We start from the raw sequence: 21405 nt of genomic DNA on the forward strand, positions 1-21405 counted from the left end.
ATTAGACTAAAAAAAAAAAATTGTTAGCCCTAGTGGCACAATGTCTATTATTTTACAGAAATATTATGGAAATGAAATTAATATAATCCATGCATAAATTACAACAGCTATAGCGTGCATGTGAGACAAAAAAATTAGAAACAAGTGTGAGAAATCTTATCCCAGGTCCTTGAAGGGATTGGGATTCTTTTTTATCACATCGTTCCTCAATTACTAGTAACTTATTAAACAGTATGACCAAATACATATATATTTTAGCAGCTGACAAAAGCAAAGCTGCCATCATTACACATGAGGGTATGTGACGATAACTATGCTGCCGGTACAAACTTAGCGGCGAGTTTCATTGCCAAACGATTCACGTCTCCTGCAGGCAATACATCCTTTTAGAAAACAATGATAATAAGAATGTGTTATCTAGTCCTGTCATTGTTGGCATTTCCCAGTAGTGCGGTATTCACCATTTTTGAAACCATTTTTGCTCACTTTGTAGTTATGGCTTGTGTGTCATTGAACAGTGTTTGTTGGCGTCTCTATCAATCTTTAATATTATCAAATTAGAGAACACTTTACAAAACCATTTCATGTACACTCATGAATACAGAGCGTGGGATCGTTTTGTTCTCTCACTTCTACTAGTCAGGAAAATGTGAGAACATTTGAGTTGCAGAAATCAAATGTAAATCCCACAGTACATGCAGTATGCTGTTTTTCATCCCCAAACAATACAAGTATGTGTATTTAAGTCTACCCTTTGTATAGTTATTGCATTATAAAGGTGACGTGATACCTGGAATTAAAATTGGTCTGTATATGTAATTACCGGAAAGTATAACATACTGATTAACACACGTTTCCTGCCAGTCTATTACGGCACAGAAATGTTACCCAATTTGAGCTCTTCTCTTGCACACATAATTTACATATCAATCAGCATATCATTTACATATCAATTAGCATATAATTTGCATACTCATTAGCATAAAATTAGCGTATCATTTCAACTAATCTTGGAATAGTGTACCATATATACAATATAATTGATTTCAATGACATACCTGCAAATGTAATTTGAGCAGTAGAATACCAAATATATCAATCCCAGTTGGAAAGTCACATGATTGCGACAGTTGCAAATAAAGCAGACACATTGAATTTAAAACTGAAATTTCCCAAGGACATTACATGATATGGCTTCATTTTCAGACCACACATGTAGTTTGCAACCAGCTTTTTATAACTGATGACAATTAACTCGACTCAAAAGGTTGTATTTTGGGATACATGAGGCAAGTTAGCATTACATTACGCTATAAAAATACTAAGCAAGCATATCTTATGTTTATGCTAATATTTCAGCAAGTTATACCATATAATAGATCCATTGAAGTGTGAATCTTAAAACCCAGGATAGAAACCAATCAGTTAAATGCACGATATGCAACCGCTATTAATGACAACCGTTTTAAGAACCGTGTTACTGCTAAAACCCAGAATACAGTAGCGTGGTTATAAACCAATCAGTTAAATACACGATATGCAACCGCTATTAACGACAACCGTTTTAAGAACCGTGTTACTGCTAAAACCCAGAATACAGTAGCGTGGTTATAAACCAATTAGTTAAATACACGATATGCAACCGCTATTAACGACAACCGTTTTAAGAACCGTGTTACTGCTAAAACCCAGAATACAGTAGCGTGGTTATAAACCAATCAGTTAAATACACGATATGCAACCGCTATTAACGACAACCGTTTTAAGAACCGTGTTACTGCTAAACCCAGAATACAGTAGCGTGGTTATAAACCAATCAGTTAAATACACAATATGCAACCGCTATTAACGACAACCGTTTTAAGAACCGCTGCTACTGCTAAAACCCAGAATAAAGTAGTGTGGTTATAAACCAATCAGTTAAATACACGATATGCAACCGCTATTAACGACAACCGTTTTAAGAACCGTGTTACTGCTAAAACCCAGAATACAGTAGCGTGGTTATAAACCAATCAGTTAAATGCACAATATGCAACCACTATTAACGACAACCGTTTTAAGAACCGTGTTACTGCTAAACCCAGAATACAGTAGCGTGGTTATAAACCAATCAGTTAAATGCACGATATGCGACCACCATTAACCCATATTTAAAATGACGACTGCATTAAAGATAATCGTTACTAAAGATATTTTTACTACAATTACTGTTTTAATTTCAGTTATCCATATGTGAATGAGTCATGTATTAATTTTTGTTACAAATAGAAACAGAAATTCTACACTTCTTCATCCCAGGAAACCATTATGATAACTCCCCTGTCTTACAAATAATGTCCATCATTAATTCACACAATACCATCACATGTCTCTCAAACTCTTTCAATGCAATTCTTTCCAATTTTGCTCAAAAATTTTGATCCAAACTTGTAGCCAAAGTAAAGTTATGTTCATTTGGTTCAAAATTAAAAAGGAAAAATCCATAAAATTGTGAAAATATTGCGCCAAAATTTAGGTGAGGAAATTATGCCACTCGAAAGGTTTAATATCTTAGGTGTGATTGATTATACACTTTACGTACACAAAAATGACAGCTATTACCGACTTCAGAATTGACACAATTCTGTTTATTCAAATAAAGCGGGTATTATTCCAATATTGACTCGATGTATTGATGCAAAAAATCAAATGATTGATGTTTAAGTTCTAATGAATATTTCTGAGATAAATTTAACCCTATGAGCGCAAAAGTCATTTTTTTTTCATCATTCACAAATTTTAAAACCCGATAATTTTTTTCATAATTTCCACCAAATTTTGATCACGACTTGAAGCCGATGGGAAAGTATGTCTAGTTGGTCCAAAATTATCAAAAAATATTGAAAAATAAGTAAAAAATGGCAAAATGTTGCACTGAAATTTTGTCAAAAAAGATGATGCTCAAAAGGTTGAAGTTTATGATAAAATAAAACAAATTTGCCGTATGTTTTTCAAAATATGTTACTCTATTACTACTATGTTACTGGCATAATAATGTATTTTTATCACATTTTGCTATTTTGCTATAATTACAATGGTTTACTAATTTAGAAATGACATTGAAAGTTGTGCACATAATAATGACAGGTTGCAATAGACTATTTGTATATAGGTTTCTGTATCACAAGGCTTTTTGTGCAAATACATCATACATACATATACCGCCATTTTAAAGTCTTCCTTGTGACCAGTTACACCCCTGTCACTTTCCCCATGGAGGATTAGTCTTAGTTTGGAGTAATTGTTTCAACTTTGATGTAATTTGTAACTAAAGTTGAAACACACTGTACTGTACACTGTAATTTTATGTAAGCGTATGCACAACTAATCGACATATACCGGATTCTGCCGTAAATTGGCCCATCCGAAAATGGCTGGTGGGCCCTTATTCAGCGTTCAAATTATTTGGCGTCCACATTATCATCCAATTTTTTTAGGGGGCTTATAATTTCATTGAAAAATCCACCTAAGCCGAATTTCAACGCCGGCAGTTGGACCACCCAAAACGAAAGAAACGATTGCAGAAGCTAATCTAAAATTGTATACATTTTTTCTTGCTGGATTAAAAAGTAGACATCGCATATTTCTCCCAAAAAAATTACATTAAATTTGTGCGCCAAATACAATTATATTGTTTGATTTTATTAGTAAAAGACGTTTCAAATTTTACAATTGTTGATTATTACCTAGTAATGATAAAATATATTTGTTGAACTGTTATGAAATGCAAATCAATTTCAACTTGTTTCATCGTAAGCGAATGATTCCGATCGCATTTTCAGCGCTCGATGCTGTAGAAATGAATATCCGCCATGTTTTACCTGAGACTGTTTTTTGACCTGACAGGTCAAATCGATAATTAACCAATGAAAACGATGGATGATGGCAACGTGATCGAAAATACCATAGCTCATTTAAATATGTTAATGTTTGCCGATGTTGTTGTATGATCTTTCGGCTTGGATTTTGATTGAAAAGCGGCATGATTTGTTTTTAAATAAAAAAATTAGTTGTTTTCAAAAGATAAACTGATCATTTGAAGAATAATTTAACATTGTTTACAGCGATAACAGCTCATTGTCCAAATGAAGCTAACCCATTCACACTAGTCGCAATAAACATCAATACTCTTGAATAGGCGTCAATGACGACATGTACAGCGAAACTTTTAGGCATCTGAAACGATTAAAATAACACCTTAAAAAAACTGCCTAAAAATCGCCCTGGGCGGTTTCTTGGTCCCAATTTATTTTTTTTAAAACCTAAACTTCCGTTTAACAGCCCTGGGCGAATTTATGGCAGAATCCGGTACAATATTCCGCTAAACATTGCGAGAGTAGATTTATTCGTCAATTTTAAATATTAAAATCAAACAATGTTGATACATGCAAAAAGAACTGAACTTTTACCCCTCTTCTCAGAAGACGAATGAGTTACTATGGTTACTGTATCAATTTGTCAGGTTTAATACACGATAATATTTCAATCAAGTTATTCTTGGAAGCATATCTCTGAAGAAGGTGTGATGGGAATGCATCAACCCTGGATTCATTGGTCAATGACGATGTGCAGATCAAAAATTCTTTCATCAAAGATTGTAACATGTAATAACAATGATACTGTAAAATGACTAATTTTCACTGGGTTTAAATTTCACTGATTTACCATTTCAGGCATATTCAGTGGATTTTAAATTCACGGTTTCGTCATTTAGATAATGTGTTTTATGCTAAATTTTACATATTCACTGTGTTTTAATTTAGCGCATTTTTCCACTCAGCGAAATAAGCTAAATTAAAACACAGTGAATAATTACCCCCTTTACAGTATATTAATTATCACTAATGTAACTATCTAATATTTTAATTATTTTATTTTATTATTAGTAATTTTTTTAATTACTGTCAAATAACGCTTGATATGCACATAATTGCGTTATCAGGCTGTAACACCAATCACAGCGTATCCATACAGCCACAAATATTTTCTCCTTAGAAATTAGTCTAGCTGAAAAATCACCATGGATACATGATTGCTCTGAGAGAATCATTATATTGTCATAGCAACACATGACTTTTTCTATCTATTTCTTTTTGTTCAAACGATCTAAAAGTCCAGTTGTTCCCTGTCAAAATCAGAGAGGTGATAATTCTATGCAAATTAGCAGTCTCAAGAAAAAAGTCAACATTATTTACCATAAAAAACTTTCAGGTAAATGACAATGTAAATAGTTATGACCCCTTTCAATGTCAAGGTCAACTATAATATTAAACTTCATAACATAATTCCTAATTAATTTATTCATATTTTTTAAATAATTTTTAATCAATGTGAAATTATATTTATTTGTTAAAAATTACAAAATGAAATTGCAAACAAAAAACATCAACATTCTGACAAAAAAAATTATAGTGTTCAGATGGTAAAGAGACAGCTGCAACAAGTTTCAAAAGTTTTCAGGACATTCAAATGTTGGTGTTCATTTTATTCAACTTATTATTTTTTGTTCAAATTTTGTTCACTTTTGAATGATTACCAACACAGAGGAAGTAACATCATACTTGTTCTGAATTTCTTCGACCAGGAAATCTGGAGGAAACCCCTAAAATTAATTTGTTTATTATATTCATGCATGGTGTATAATGGTGTCCATCAAAACACAAATAAGGCCAAAAAAAGGAGGTTTTCTTCTCATCATTTTTACATCAGTTTGTAGACTGAATTGTGCCTCTCATCAATCAACATTTTAATATATTCAAAAGCATCATTAACAATTTTTTTTTCAATTTTCTTTTACTCTTTTTGCCTAAACCTGAAAACTTCATCTCAGAATGCAGGTACAAAACATAGTCGAATCATTTCAGCCTTACACATGTTATCTTGTTTATAACACTGTACTGAATTAATGATTGAGAGAAGGGGTTGTGGTGATCTATTTTATACCTAGTGTTATTGCATGGGTTTGTTAACAGCTTTGATTTGATTTTATTCATATGCAAATATTGCTTAAGTACAACAGAATGGTGGCAAATTGCCACCATTCTAAAAAGAGAATTGCTAAAGGAAATTATGCAATCTCCTTGTAGCACTTCACAAAAGAAATCAGTTCCATTAACAAATAAAAACACAAGAAATGGATTGTCATTTCTTTTTGACAAAAACCTTTAAAACATTAATTTCAAAGAAAAAATGTTTTATTGACATAAAAACAAATTTAACTTTCCATTCCTGGAAAAAATTTAATTGATAAACCTACTTCATATTTTGCCTTACTTCGATCAATAAACAAGACTTTGTTATTTAAATTTGGAAGACTAATTGCTAGTCGGGGAAAATATCATAAATGTGAAAATTTCACTGATTTTAATAGACAGTATTAAAAGATTACAATTTAGTTTAGTAAGGAGCCTTACATTATCAATTTCTAGACTAGAAAATTTAACGAGCACAGTGTTATGTCAACCAATAGCTAGTCTAATGCTCATTTGCATATAGAATGAAACAATACTAATATTATTATGCAAATTATATCAGTTAACAAATATCGTTGAAATATTAAAATATAAATAAAATAATTTCCTCAATTGTAACCTGTTTTATAGCGACTATAAAATTATTTATATATTTTTTTAAATAAAATCATCATCAAATTCGTCAGTGTTTGTTTTTCATTAGCATCCTAATTATTAAAATACCGTTATATTTTTTCCAGCATAAATTAATATATAGTACAGTATGCATGATGTTATAGGACTGTATGTTTGATAAATCCATACACATTCTACTTTCACCGGGAGCAGCACATTTTCTTCTCTACATTAAAGAACGTACCTTATCTTTATACGAAGTAGGATACCATACAGAGCCTTAAAAGCTCACGCAAGAAAAATAGAAAGTCGAATAACAAGTCTATAACAGCATTCCAACATTGCAGTAGTTGCTGAGAAAGGGATTTGAAAAACAGATGGGTGAACAGGTCTAGCGAGAACAATGACCAACACTATTCTTACCAGAGAGGAAGAATACAAATCAACTGTAGTGAATAGGTATTCAGAATATTTTCTTTGGGTAATCCTAGCTCCCTTTTTTGACCAACAGAAAGTAGAAATTCCTTTTATGTATTGATTATGTTGTAGTATGCAACAAAACCAAATAAAGGGTTCCATTTGCTGAACTACTCTGCAGGTATATGTACTTGTTTTTTGTACATTTGCACAAAGATGTTGTCACTTTCAATAGTTTTATTTTAGACAGAACTAAGATTTAAAGCAAAGTTAAAAAACTATCTCTTCAATATTAGATTTGTAATATTTTTCTTTCATTCTTCATTTGGAGATTTGTGTGATTAAACTATGAAATTAAATATACAGGGGCTACCGACCTGACTAGTTCTGATGAACTATATCTGTAATCCCCATCAAAATAAAAGGAAAGTAGGTACTCTAAGTAGAATTCATTATATATATTTACTATCTGTACAATTTCAAATTTTCAAAACTTTTTTTTTTGTGAAATTAATTTCATTCATTCATAGGCTTTTGAGCAGTTGCATTTTTGTTATGCATTTAAATATTGATCATGCTTTTATAATTTGTGTACATTTCATGACATACTGAGTCTGGATTCAGATTTGCAAAGATGTCAGCAGTAGTTTATACATTCATCATAATAAACCTTGAATGAATTGTTGTTACAGTAGACAGGTACATCACAATATCCTCACAAGACCACCAAGATTTGTTAAAATTTACATACCGGTACTAGTATACGCCTGCAAACACCATTTTCACCACATCAATTTCTGTAGCTGTCTCCATATGATCTCAATAGAAGATTATAAACCGAAACTCAAAGTTCCAGACTTAGAAAAAAATTGTTCTTTTATTTTGATTTTTGATGAAAATTTACTTTTTCTTCTAAAATTTAGCTCATAAACATGAATATTTTCATTCTAGGACTAAAGGGAGAGATTTACAATGTAAGTAGTAAATATATGTTGACGTACATGTTTTTTTTTTTTAATTAAAGTGTGTTTCTACATTTGCTGGTACCCACCCAGAAACAGTGTTCTCTGTGTATTTCCAAAGTTCATACACAACACCCTGTCTCATAGATCAACCATTTATATAGTGTCACAATATACTGCTGTAATTACAGGGATTGTGATTCATTACAATAACAAATTGTCTCTAAATAAACAAACTGTAGAATGTGTGAAACATATCTATCATGTTAAGACTTCTCAAACCATTAAAGTTGTATTGTCATTTATTTACTTTCTAGGTAAGTTGTGTTTAGTTTAGAATTTGAACAGCAATGCATGATGGGAGTTATTGTGGTAAAGACAATACTTAGTCGATGAATGATGACGTGACGTTTTGACTAGTATAATTTGTGAATGATGTCATTTTCAAATTTTATTCAAACTGAAACGGCTTTCAACCAAAGTTCTGCTCATAATACAATTTAATGTTGCAAGTCATTAACATCACAGAATCTCAATAATATGGAATATTTTACTTTCGTCTTCTGTGGAATTAATATGAACACAACAAAAGATAGAAATTAAGTAAAATATGGGCACACAAATGTGGATGGGATCAACTCAACGTTACTAAGGATACTAGGGATTTCATAATCTTAACTTTCTGGAGAAATAGTTTGACCAAATCAGTTAGGTCAGGTCACTGCTGCAAATAGCACTCTAAAATAAGGTCATTATAGGATCATCAGTACATTAATTGGTACAAGACTCACCTACAAACTTGTCAGCCACATGTGTTGTTGACAATCTACAATGGTATTTATACATCATTATGACTATATATATATACCCACCACAATGAAATACAAGTCAACTTTCATATTCAAATTAAGTTTAGATTTGTTGTGCCTGGTTGTGAACTTTTGGACATGGTCAATATTGAAGGATAATAGGGGAGTACCTTTCAAAAGAGTGACAATGAAAATTTTCGTTTCTTTACAAAAAAAATCAGCCGAGCCAAAAATAGAATGTGCTGCAATTCTACACCACTTATTTATGAACAGTGTATGCAATAATTTAGAGACAAATTTGGAAAAAACAAATTCCAACATGATGATGAAAGGCCAAAATAGGTAAAGATTCAACCTTTTTTTCAATAATACAGAATCAGTGCTCGTGCAAATATATTTAGTTTTCTTTTTCAAATTGTCAACAAAATTTTGCTTTTTTTTTTCATTTTTCATGACTATTTTTTTTCAAGGCTTGAAGGAGACAGGTTTATTGACACATAAAGCACATTTCTACATTTGCTGGTACCCACCCAGCAACAGAGTTCTAGATTTGACACCACAAATCATATACAGCACCCTGTCTCATAGATCAACCATTTATATAGTGTCACAATATACTGCTGTAATTACAGAGATAGTGATTTATGCATAGTATTATAAAAAATAACATATGGGGTAAATGTTTTGTACAGTCATGTTTCAGCTTTAGGGGTATAAACTGCAGTGTTCAAATATCAAGCATGTTCGAGAAAAAAACAAAACTTTTTTTTGACACTGTTTATCGCATCCAAGCAATCAATTGTTTGAACCAATTTGTTACGGATTTAATTTATATACATGAAATAATTATTCAACCAAAAATGCCACACCCACCCACCTTTCGCATTGTATTCTGTACTATACTTTAGAATTCACATAGTGTAAAATACTTTATTTTCGCTTTGAAATAATTTTTGCTATTTTCACTGAAGGAATGATTCAGTTAAAATAAAATCCAGTGAATATCCCTTTCTTCCTGTATTTTACATTCAACTCGTCAAAAATCAGTGAAAATAAATTCCATACAAAACACCCAAAATTAATTCCAGCTAAAATAAAATATTTTACAGTATTAGACAGAGAAGGCGACAGATACAATTATATTCCAGGAAACAGCTTCCAAATTAAATTTAGGAAATGGATGGGAAAGGCATTTGTTATATTGTTTCTGGTAGGCCAATATAATACATTTAATTACTAAGTACATGTACCATTTGCTTTGACAAGATTCTTGTTGACACTGTTTATCAGCAGTTAAATTGTCACTCACACAAATTGATGAGTTAACACGTCATCAATTTTTTAAAAATTATTACCAGATTTCTTTCTCACAAATTAGAATATGAATTTGTCTTAGGTCATTTATCAAACCTTTCACGTTTAAAAATTGACAATTTTGATTAAAAAAAAAAACGCAAAACATACCACACTTGATACATATTATGTATAATTTTATACTGTCACCCTGTCAAAACGGTTACTAAGATACGATACAAACTGATTGTGACAGGACTGACATGCATCTAATTGTTCATGAAAAATTGCTCATTATTCTTATAAATGGATTTCGTTCTCATTAACAGCAAGCTGCTAGTCCCATAATGCATTTCAAAAGAGGAGTACTGACTCAGAGAAAATTAATATATGTATTTAGAAACTTATTTTTCAACCTTTCATATTACTGGTGCACAATATTAGAATTCTTATATACTGGATTATTCAGACTGGAAATGAAGGTCACAGTTTTCACCTGAGATTACTTTCTACCACTAAGGCCAAACTTTTATTATTCCTTGTTTCGCGAACCCGTCGAATGAACAGGAATCTTAATTTTTTTTCTGACCGCGGCATAACAAATCCAAGTTGCATTTTCGTGGGAGTATCATGATCAAAGTACCGAAGTCTCGTGCAGATGAGAAACAAGATTATACATGGAATAAAATTTTATTTCATTTCTTCTCTCTGATCAATGATCTCACTTACAATTCTTTGAGAATTACACAAATCTAATGGAAAAAAATAATTATTTTTTTTTTTTTCGCCCTCCTCAAAAAATTTGCCTTATAAAAACTCAAGAAACAAGGAATAAAAAAAGTCTGGCCTAATGCAGTGTTGTTGTTTTTTGAAGAGTTTCATTTCTTGTTATGATGAGTAAACAAACACATGACTCTAGATCCCTATTTCTAATTATTTTGTGTGATTGTATTAAATCAGTCTTTTAAGATTTAGCCAGCAATCTCATTCAATGGAAAGAACCATAGGTGCTCAATTGAGTTGAAGCACATATACAAGCCAGAAATTGCCACGTCAAAACAAAATGTGAAAAAACAAGCTGTTCTCTGATTGGTCTGACTGTTAGGTGTTTGGGTTTTGTAGCCAATCAAGTACAATCTTTTAGCCTTAGGTGCTCTGCATTTCATGGGTTTAACCCTAACCTCCAAAGTACCTAACACCACAAATGATAAAACCCCAGAGGTGGGTTTACTTTGTCAGTCTTTTCTGCAATTTCCTTCATTCATTTTATGACAAAGATATAAAAATACTACCTTTTCATCAGCTGACTACACTTTTTAGTATTTTAATGTATTAATTTAAAATCTCAAGGTATCCTAACCTGAATACTAATTAATTATGAATTTAGAAACTTTTAAATATTCTGCGCTTTGTTCACATAAATTGTTATTTTTCACTTACGACATTAAAAAGATTTGCTACCTCTTCAAGGAACACAAAAAATATATTCACTGCGTAGGACAATGGCAAACAGCCAAGCCTTGAGGACTTTGCTGTCTGCCAGTCTACCATAAAAACACTTAATTGTATGAATAAAAATAACTAATAGGATATACCCCCGGTATACTGCTGTAACCATTTCAAAGACTTTTTCTCATAGCTTTAGAGGTACATGTACATGTACATTCAGGTTATTTATCAAGATGGACTTGTTGCAGTGTTTTGGAGTTTGACAATTTAGGCTGAGAAAAAAAATATCTCTGTTTCTCGTTTTTTTCCTTCTAAAGCATTCCAAAATGCGCTTGTACTCTCACTTGTCTCAAATTTCCCCCATTTAGCTCAGTATTCAAAAAAAAAAAAAATTGCCTCGCTGCCTCATTTTAAAATTTTCATGAAACGAGAAACAGAATTTTTTTTCCTGACCTTAGAATCACTCAGCACTGAAAAATACTCTTAACACATTGGAGACCAACTTCATATGGCACTACAGGTATTTTGAATAATTCATGATAAACGTAAACCGAAAATCATGTGGAAATGCACCCATACTATTCAAATAAAAGTATCTGTCGGAATTTAGTAAATATAGTCCAACAAGTAAAGGAGTAAAATTTGCATACTTTTCTGATCGATTTGGGTAATATTTTTTTTTATTTAAATATTTGGAGTAAACAAACTTGTTAAAAGTAAGCCTAGAAGTGAGTAGAAATACACAATAGGTGCTCATGATACTACGCGACATTCAGGTATGGTGAGAGGCATGAACAAGTTTTGCATGACTCAGCTCTTTTATTTAATGTTTTGGAGAGTCCAAATAAAATGAACGAATAGTTTTATCAGACCCAACAATTGAAAGAGGTGGTAATTTATCAGTATATTCTCAATTTTAAATCAGAAATTTTACAGAATTGTTGTCATCAGCGAAATTCAGCAAACAAAATAAATATTCATATTTAAAAAACAAAACTTGCATAACTTTCATACTTTTTAATCAAAAAATATCATAATCAATACATTATCTAGCAGTCTGCCTGTATGCCTGTAGGTTGTTCTCAAAGGTAAAGAGCAAGGTACTAAAATATAGATTTTTTCTTTTCAAATACGCATAAATTGTGAGGGTATTTTTAGATTTTTATAATTGGGAGTTAAATGTATGAAAACCGCAATTAAAACAAACTGACAGTGAAGTTCAATGATAACAACAGTCTAAAAAAGTGTGACTCAAAGATACATGTGGTCGATACGATCTATTCTTCACTACACAGAATATTAATGAGCTGTCAATCACACACACAGCAAATGAACTTAAATTACAATATTATTCGTACATGTATCAATGTCAAATTTGTTAATATAAATTGATTGGACAGATAATTTAATGTCAATTGGACACAGAGTGTTAGTAAATGACATACAAACAAATTAATACATTACTACCACATTTGCAATTATTAAAAATGTACTATCGACTCAACAAACCATTTGCTTTATTGTAATAAATATTTATCTGTCATTGAAATATATAAATATTTATAAATATTTCTAAAAATGAAGATGTGTCAAAAGTATTTGCTTACATATATGTAAATGATATTAATGTGACTTTGGTGTACAAACTAGCTCACATGTAAACTTCTAATAGAACAAATATGGTGAGTATAATAGAATATATGAGATGAAAACTCAAAGATGTGATATTCAGAGTGAAACACTGAATAACTATTATCGCATGGTGTTATGGGCTTTATTATGCACTCAAATTTAGAATTATTGCCAATCAGAAGTTTAGAATTATTGCCAATCAGAAAGTTTACAATTATTGCCAATCATAAGTTTAGAATTATAGCCAATCAGATGTTTGGAATTATGCCAATCAGAAGTATGGAATTATGCCAATCAGAAGTTTGGAATTATGGCCAATCAGAAGTTTAGAATTATGGCCAATCATAAGTTTAGAAATATTGCCAATCAGAAAGTTTAGAATTATTGCCAATCAGAAGTTTAGAATTATGGCCAATCAGAAGTTTAGAATTATGCCAATCAGAAGTTTAGAATTATTGCCAATCAGAAGTTTAGAATTATGGCCAATCAGAAGTTTAGAATTATGCCAATCAGAAGTTTAGAATTATGCCAATCAGAAGTTTAGAATTATGGCCAATCAGAAGTTTAGAATTATGGCCAATCAGAAGTTTAGAATTATGCCAATCAGAAGTTTAGAATTATGGCCAATCAGAAGTTTAGAATTATGCCAATCAGAAGTTTAGAATTATTGCCAATCAGAAGTTTAGAATTATGCCAATCAGAAAGTTTAAAATTATTGTCAATCAGAAGTTTAGAATTATGGCCAATCAGATGTTTAGAAATACGGCCAATCAGAACTTTAAAATTATGGCCAATCAGAACTTTATCATCATAGCCAATCTGAAGTTTAAAAATATGGCCAATCTTCAACGATAGTATGTACTTTTCTTAAGCTTCTATTCGACAAATGCACTATAACCATATAAAACTGAATTAAGCTCACCTGAATGCAGTTATATTCCCGATGGTTTATTCCTTACTTTTCTTGGGCTAGTTGGTGTTTTTCTTTCAATTTTGATTTCACTCTTTGATATGGCACTTTTAGTCTGCTGATATGTATTGTAGTTTGGCTTCTCATTCTGGTTCCCATGGTAATGAGTCACTTCCCCGGAAAGTCCAAACTCAGCAGTATTTGAAGAATTCATTGTTGAATCAAAGTCAGTGGTGCTACTACTTTTTGTATCAAACATATCCGCATGGAAAAAGTCCCCGCTGTTGACATCGTTTTCTTCAAAACTGTTCCCAATTTGCAATCGTAAGCCATTTGAAGTAGCGAATAACACGGGCACCTGATATCCCAGATTATTCAGGGGTTGCTTCTTTTCAGGTAGGCTTTCCGCAGGTGGAGCACTTGTAGGGACGGAATGAACAACAGTCTTGTTCTGTATAATATGGACAGGAGTGTTGTTTCTTGGACTAGCAGCTACAGTGCTATCTCGGTTACATGTAAAAACATCTTTTAAATCTTGCCAGGCCTCTGGACGCATCACAAATGTCAGAAACGGGAAAACAACAGCAAACAACAGCCTCATCCAGACAAAAGCAGTTTGCATACCACTGGAATAGTCAATATCAATGTTAACGGAATTTTCTATTATTGGTATATTCTCGTATTGTCCAATGGCAGCCATCAGTAAATACGGACCACAGAGAAGACACCATGCAATCTGAATAATCCCCGCCTGCTTTGCGGATTTCATCTCCTCCCAGAGGGGCGGACGTTCAAACAGATCGTTGGCGTAATGCATCTGCGTGTTCATCGCTCTAACGCGAAGTTTTTCCTTCACCCCTACCCTAATTATGATGATGTAGGCTACAAAGATAAAAACAATCGGCAAAATGAAACAGAAAAGGGAGACGAACACTAAATAAACAAACGTCGTGTCATTGGCCACAGAGCAGAGAAACCGTGAATTAAAATATTGACTGGTGATTGCTTGTACAAGTAACGGAAATGCGAACGCAACTCCTAGTATCCATGTTCCACATATCAGTAAGTTTGTCCGTAAACGGGAAAACTGGTCGGGATATATGTGTGGGGATCTGGCAGCCACAAGGCGGTCGACTGCCACTAAAGCGAGTCCAAGAAGAATTGCGATATCAACAAGCTGAAGGAAAAACGCATTATATTGGCACATGAACTCGCCGATGGGCCACGATCCGACGATGCTTGCACCTAAAATAAGAGGCATGTTCAGAACAGTGTCACAGAGAAGAGCGCAACTGATATTCAATACGAATAAGTTCAGGACGTAGTGTTTCAAGCGATCACTACTCGCGATTGCAATGATCAAACTGACGTTTCCGATCAAAGACAAGACGATGAAAAGAAAGAGAAACGTCGATCTCACACCAGCCGATGTTACATTAGCAGACTGGTTAGTAACGCCGACAGGCTGGGTAATGTTCAAACTCGACTCTGTGTTAGTGTCGCCTACATCCATGTTTTCACGGTCTTCCGCCTCACTTCCAAACGAATGTTTTCATCGAAGGTCAACAACGCAAACTGACAGCATAGATAACGTCGGGCAACAGGTTATCGGAAATGTCAGAAATAATTTCATGTCTTCTGGGACTAATGACGACAACTTGGAGAAGTGTAATTATTATTCAGCTCAACTAAATCAATAAAATATAGCACGCCGACACTTCCAAGATCTTCGAATGAAACACAACGACACTACTGACTGAGGCCCATCAAAGCAAGGAAAATGGCGAACTTTAGCATAATAATTGAATTTGCATAATAATAGAACTCCGTGATTATAATGTTAATGTCGACCACCAACAGAGATATGCGAAGACGAAATGCGTACAAACTTGCACAACATTCAAATAATGCACTCAGAAAAAAATTCTTTCAGTGCATTTGCAGATTGAACAATTAACGTTTTTGTTTTGTTTTTGCGTTTTCATTAGAGAAATATTGGCGGCAACAGTACCCTAATACAAAATGTAATAATGAATACCGAAATTGTAGCTTTTATAGGTTAAAAATGTACTGTAATTTTCACTAGGTTTAAATTTCGCTGATTTACCATTTTAGGAATATCCAGTGTGTTTTAAATTCACGGTTTCATCATTTAGATAATGTGTTCTATGCTAAATTTTACATATTCACTGGGTTTTAATTTAGCACATTTTCCAGTCTGCGAAATAAGCAAAATTAAAACCCAGTGAATAATTAATCTTTTTACAGTAATCCCATTCCAGACACTTTGTGCTTATAAAAGCAACGATCAAAACACACATATATTATGAACGAATAAAAATATTAGTCCCATCTGCTACAACATCACACGGAAATCGTCCCACCACCGTTCCCGCAACGACGAGTTTATAATACTAGTTTATTAAATTTGACCCAATGAATAGCAAACAGATATTTATATGGAAGTCACACACCTGACACTTACCCCTTCCCAATTCCGAAGTTTTGTTTATTCATTTCGCGTAGAGTTATAATCGCCGAGACTTACAGTGCGCCCTCGTCGATGGATATTTTTTTTTTTTAAAAAAGCTCAACCTTCAACATATATCTTGCAAAATATTGAAAAACAGATGTAAATGGAATAACGAATATCCGTGTTAAGCTTATCAAACATTGCTGGTATTTTTTTTAATGTTTAGTAATCACGATAACCATCAATGACGATAGTTGCAATAAGGGGAAATAAGATGTACGTAACAAAAAACTACAAATTACAAAATAATAACAAATATGATAAAAATGAAATTAATTATATGTAATTAATAAAAATCAAAACTATACAATACATCAGATTGAAAAACAACCATCGCGCTATTATCTTGTTTGTTTTTTTTCTGCTGGCCTACGGGGAATAGGTTAATTAAAAATTGAAATTGGCGAATAAATTTGCTATGTTGCCAAATTAGAGCTAAGTAAACCCAGTACATAATAAAATGTGTTACTTACTTGGTGTTTTATGAAATTGTAGCGATTTTTTGAAAAATATTGAGACAACTTTCTCAAAATACATCACTGTAACACACAGGAGAATGCTATTTCATTGTGCCATGAGACAATAGCTTCATGATTTTACATAATAAACCAATAAACATTGTCATGCGATTTATAACCAATTTTCTCAACAATTATGAGTATGTTTCTACCTTTAATGTTTGTAGCCATTGATTGATACAGGTTATAAATGTTACTTCTATTTGTATGTGTAAATTGTTTTCACTTTGTAATGCTGCTTTAAATGACCACTTTTATGATCTCTAAAGGTCACACAACCTAGTACTTTCGTTAGCATGAAAATAAAAAAATCATGTTATTGATATTTCAACCCAATTTTCTAGACTTGACTTGTTTTAAGCTACGAGAATGAAATGTGCTAGGAACAAAGAGACGCATTCAAATGGCCATATTGTGCATGTTTGTGGCGCTGAATGTGTTACCTTTAGGGGTCATGAAAGTGACCTATCAGAGCAGACGATTTATTGCTTTCCGCTCTTGCCAATAAGCGAAGACGTTACTGGTTACCTCTAACCGCATATGATACCGTCCAAGTGCGCCTCTTGATGCAATACTGGTGCTTCTTTTGTTGACTCCCGAAGAGTTTTTACAAAATGTTAAATGTAATTTTCCATGAATAAGATTATCATTTGCGATAGGTTGTATTGTCTTTTCATGGCTTAATTTATTGAGTGTGTACGTCACCAGATTTTACTGCCTTATAAACATTCTGTTTTAATTGATCAATAAAACAAAGTACAGAGTACACAGTTTTTTAAATTGAGTGTTATCGCAAATGTGAAATCATTTTTGAGTCCTTGGAATTAAACTGTTGTTTTTAAAGAATTGTTTTGAATCATGAAAGATAATAAGAAAAGGTAAGAAAAAATAATTCACTATTTGAATCTCGTTGTTGTATAATTTTGGTGAGCGCTGTCAATTTTCTTGGTTATAATTAGTATTTAGCTTTTTTTAGCTCTAACAACTAGATTCTATTTTGAACAGTAATTCTCTAATAATTTGTAAGATTTTTTAAAGTGAGTTTTGCAGTTCAGAATAAGTTTTTGATAAAATAGGTATGTCACACGCATCTACCATGTGTGCTTTTTCAGCGTGTTAGTGCGCCCGCTTCAGGCAAATTATTGAGTTCACGACCTGAAGTTGTTACCTGATTCGTCAGCTGTGGTCGCAAACGAAGTGTTGTTGTAAATCATGTTGTCACTTTAGTTTGTTCGAGTTATCAACAATGGAAACTTGAATGATCGCTAATATATGTGACGGATACTTGGAATACTATGATAACTATACCCTGGTTATGTGAGAAATGGGTGAAGTCATTCTGACTCATGCAGCCATGGTAGTACGGCGGTGGCGCGACGGTAACTCGTGAAATATAGATGCCGAAGCTGGTCATCCAGTGAAAACTTGTATCATGACTTACTATGTACGACTGCGTATAGGATATCGAACGTTTGATGTAAGGAGAGAATTGCTGTTACGTGAGAGTGAATATTTTCAGGTTGCGTTATCTGGTAAATGGGGCGAGGTCGCGCAACACGAAGTAGAGTTGAAAGGTCACGTTCCAACCGAGAAGGCAGCTAAGGTGATTTTCGACTTTTTGGAAACACGTAAGCTAGTTCTTCAAGAAGAAGACGTGGAAGAAGTTGTCATGGCTGCCGACTTCTTGCAGATCGCCTCCGTATTTTCCGCACTACAAGAGTTAATGACTCTCGACAACTGGACTGAATTTCTGAAATTGGCCGAGATATTCCCTCAACTGAAAAATACTGTTTACCAGTTTCTTGGCGATCGGTATCTACTTGTTTTAGAATGTGAGCAGTTTGGTACACTTTCTTCTACCACAAAGGACTATATTAAAAAACTCCCACTCCAAAATAGAACAACCACAATTTGCGTGATCGGTAGTGACTTACAAGTGTTATATTACCATGACAACGACAGCAGCTGGGAGCGTTTAACTTATGTTAACTCTTACGAGGTATCTGTGCGTGATTTTGTTGAATCTGGATCTGCTGTTGCGGTAGGCCATCGCCTCTTTGTGTTAGGGAGAAATAATAGGAAACACGCCCCCTTTGTTAAATCTATCAAAGTTTACGACAAATTTGTTTCATACAACACAAAAACTGACGAGTGGACAGATTGCGAGGCATTGAACATGACGTTGCCGCATCGAGACAACATAGCACAGTTTTGTCTTGTTAATCTGCGAGATTGTATATTTGCCTTTGGAGTAGGAGTTAATCACAAATATTGCCCGGATGAAGATAGATGGGTTGAAGTCTCGGAACCACCCGTGATGGCAATGCCATATCTGTGGAGTGAAAACCGTTTCCTGCAAACTCCTGTTGTTTCATGCAGTGATAACATGTATGTTCTTTGTCGGAACTCTGAGAAAGAACGCTGCTTAATTCGATACGATTCTTCAAAAGACGAGTGGAATGAACCACGGCTTCTACCGAATTCAGACAATGCAACGTTCACAACTCTTTTGTCTAATGACACCGACGTGTACCTTCTTAACCGTGCCAAATGTAGTCATACCAGTCGCCGTGCCGGTAGAGATGTCATCCAGCAAATTTTTCAGTTCAATGGAACCACGGGCAGTTTTACGCTGAAGCACAAGCTACGTTATCGAGGACACAGTCAGATTGGAAAATCTCATTGCATCGTTGATGACAAGCTGTATCGATTTGATGATGACAAAACTGTTTGTTTCACACTTCCTAACATGAGTAATGAATCACACTTGCCGCGTGTACCCAACACCGTGGTTGCTGCACTTGGCATCAGTGTTCCCAGGGATTTTCTATATTAAAATGAAGTAGTTGATAACAGTGTTGGTCCAGTGCTTTTAAGACTGTTGCATGAAAAGACAACTTGTAATAATTATATTAAAACGAAACAAATAATTCATGTTGCTACGTCAACACAATTTTTAACTAACATCCGTCAAAGCCATGATTTGTTTTATTTTACGCCTCAGTTATATTGTTCTTACCTTCAGGTTCAAGGTCTAAATGTGACTTGTGACATTTTGTTAATTATCTCAGTTTTGAGGGGGTTCCTACTAATATCAGTTGTTTTATCTTTTTTTTAATAACCAGGTTACCTAAATAAGCCATGTATAACCATGCAGTGTATGTACACACCACAACGGCGATGTCATGAACGTATCTCATTCTGGTCACAAATGAGATCATTAACACTATTTCAAGATATTGTTATTTATTACTATTTTTTGGCGGTTTAACTTGCTGTTAGGAAGTTTTTAAGGTGCTTGAGATGTGATATAAACAATAACAAACATTATATACAATGCGTTTCTCATGTGCTCGCGTCGGTTCTGATTGATGAAATCAATCCTTCTGATCTAGTGAGGAATCTTGGGTTTCACATTGATAGTTTTGCTTTACCCCATAAACAAATTTACAAATGTGTGTAAATCAGCATCTTATGCATTAAGTCGTATTGGCCTCATTAGAAATTGTTTTTAATGTTTGTATATAAGATTTTACACAATGAAGCGCCATCTTATCTATCTGATCTCATTACTATTCCAGTTTCAGTGAGGTAAAAATGCAGACAAAAACACTAATATACAGCCTAGATATGCCACAAAACGAGCGAAGGGTAATTTTCAGCCGATACTTTTATATGGGACCGTAAGTTCTGTATATCCAAATTTTAAATTTATGACATAAAAGTGACGAACATTCTGTAGACTACTCATTGCTTTCGTCGATAATTTTTGTTCGCAGCAGAACGCAGAATATTATTCCCCAGAAAACATCGCTTGTTAACTAACCATGCTTCGTCACATATGCACAACCATTACCTATGTTACCACGCAAAGATATATGATATGAGGACAGATCTCCAACATAAAAACCAAAACAGAGGAAACTCCCCCCACTATTGTATACCCTCGTTTATGTTACAGATTTGTTACTGTCACTCTTCAAACTATTTACTTAAAGCGAGGGAGTCGTCACCTGCACATGCGTCAGTTGGCCATAGCGTGTCATTATCTACAAACAAGCGTCTACCCATGTGCTTTTGCGTTTTTAGCGTGTGTTGTTATCGTGGTTTGGGACTCAATTCCCACGTGTGCGCAGGTGACGACCCTCCCGCTTTAATGTTGACAACGAGTTTGCTGTAGTATTGTCACTTTCCTGACTCATTTGCATTATGTTCACAAGTGTGTTCACAATATTGAGTTTGAATACATAAAC

The 21405-nt window shown here is 33.5% G+C and overlaps 1 protein-coding gene across 1 annotated transcript in view; it reads right to left on the minus strand.

Moving 5' to 3' along the window:
• Nucleotides 1–15882, minus strand: part of LOC102805722 (5-hydroxytryptamine receptor 4-like) — a 30808-nt gene extending 14926 nt beyond the window's left edge. The window contains exon 1 of the mRNA XM_006815507.3: nucleotides 14114–15882. Within this exon, the coding sequence (XP_006815570.1) occupies nucleotides 14124–15614 (1491 nt within the window). The 5' untranslated portion in view covers nucleotides 15615–15882 and the 3' untranslated portion in view covers nucleotides 14114–14123. The remainder of the gene's footprint in view (nucleotides 1–14113) is intronic.
• Nucleotides 15883–21405: the final 5523 nt, after the last annotated feature.

The sequence above is a fragment of the Saccoglossus kowalevskii genome, chromosome 10 (genome assembly GCF_978046115.1).
Source record: "Saccoglossus kowalevskii chromosome 10, keSacKowa6.1, whole genome shotgun sequence".
Taxonomy (NCBI): domain Eukaryota; kingdom Metazoa; phylum Hemichordata; class Enteropneusta; family Harrimaniidae; genus Saccoglossus; species Saccoglossus kowalevskii.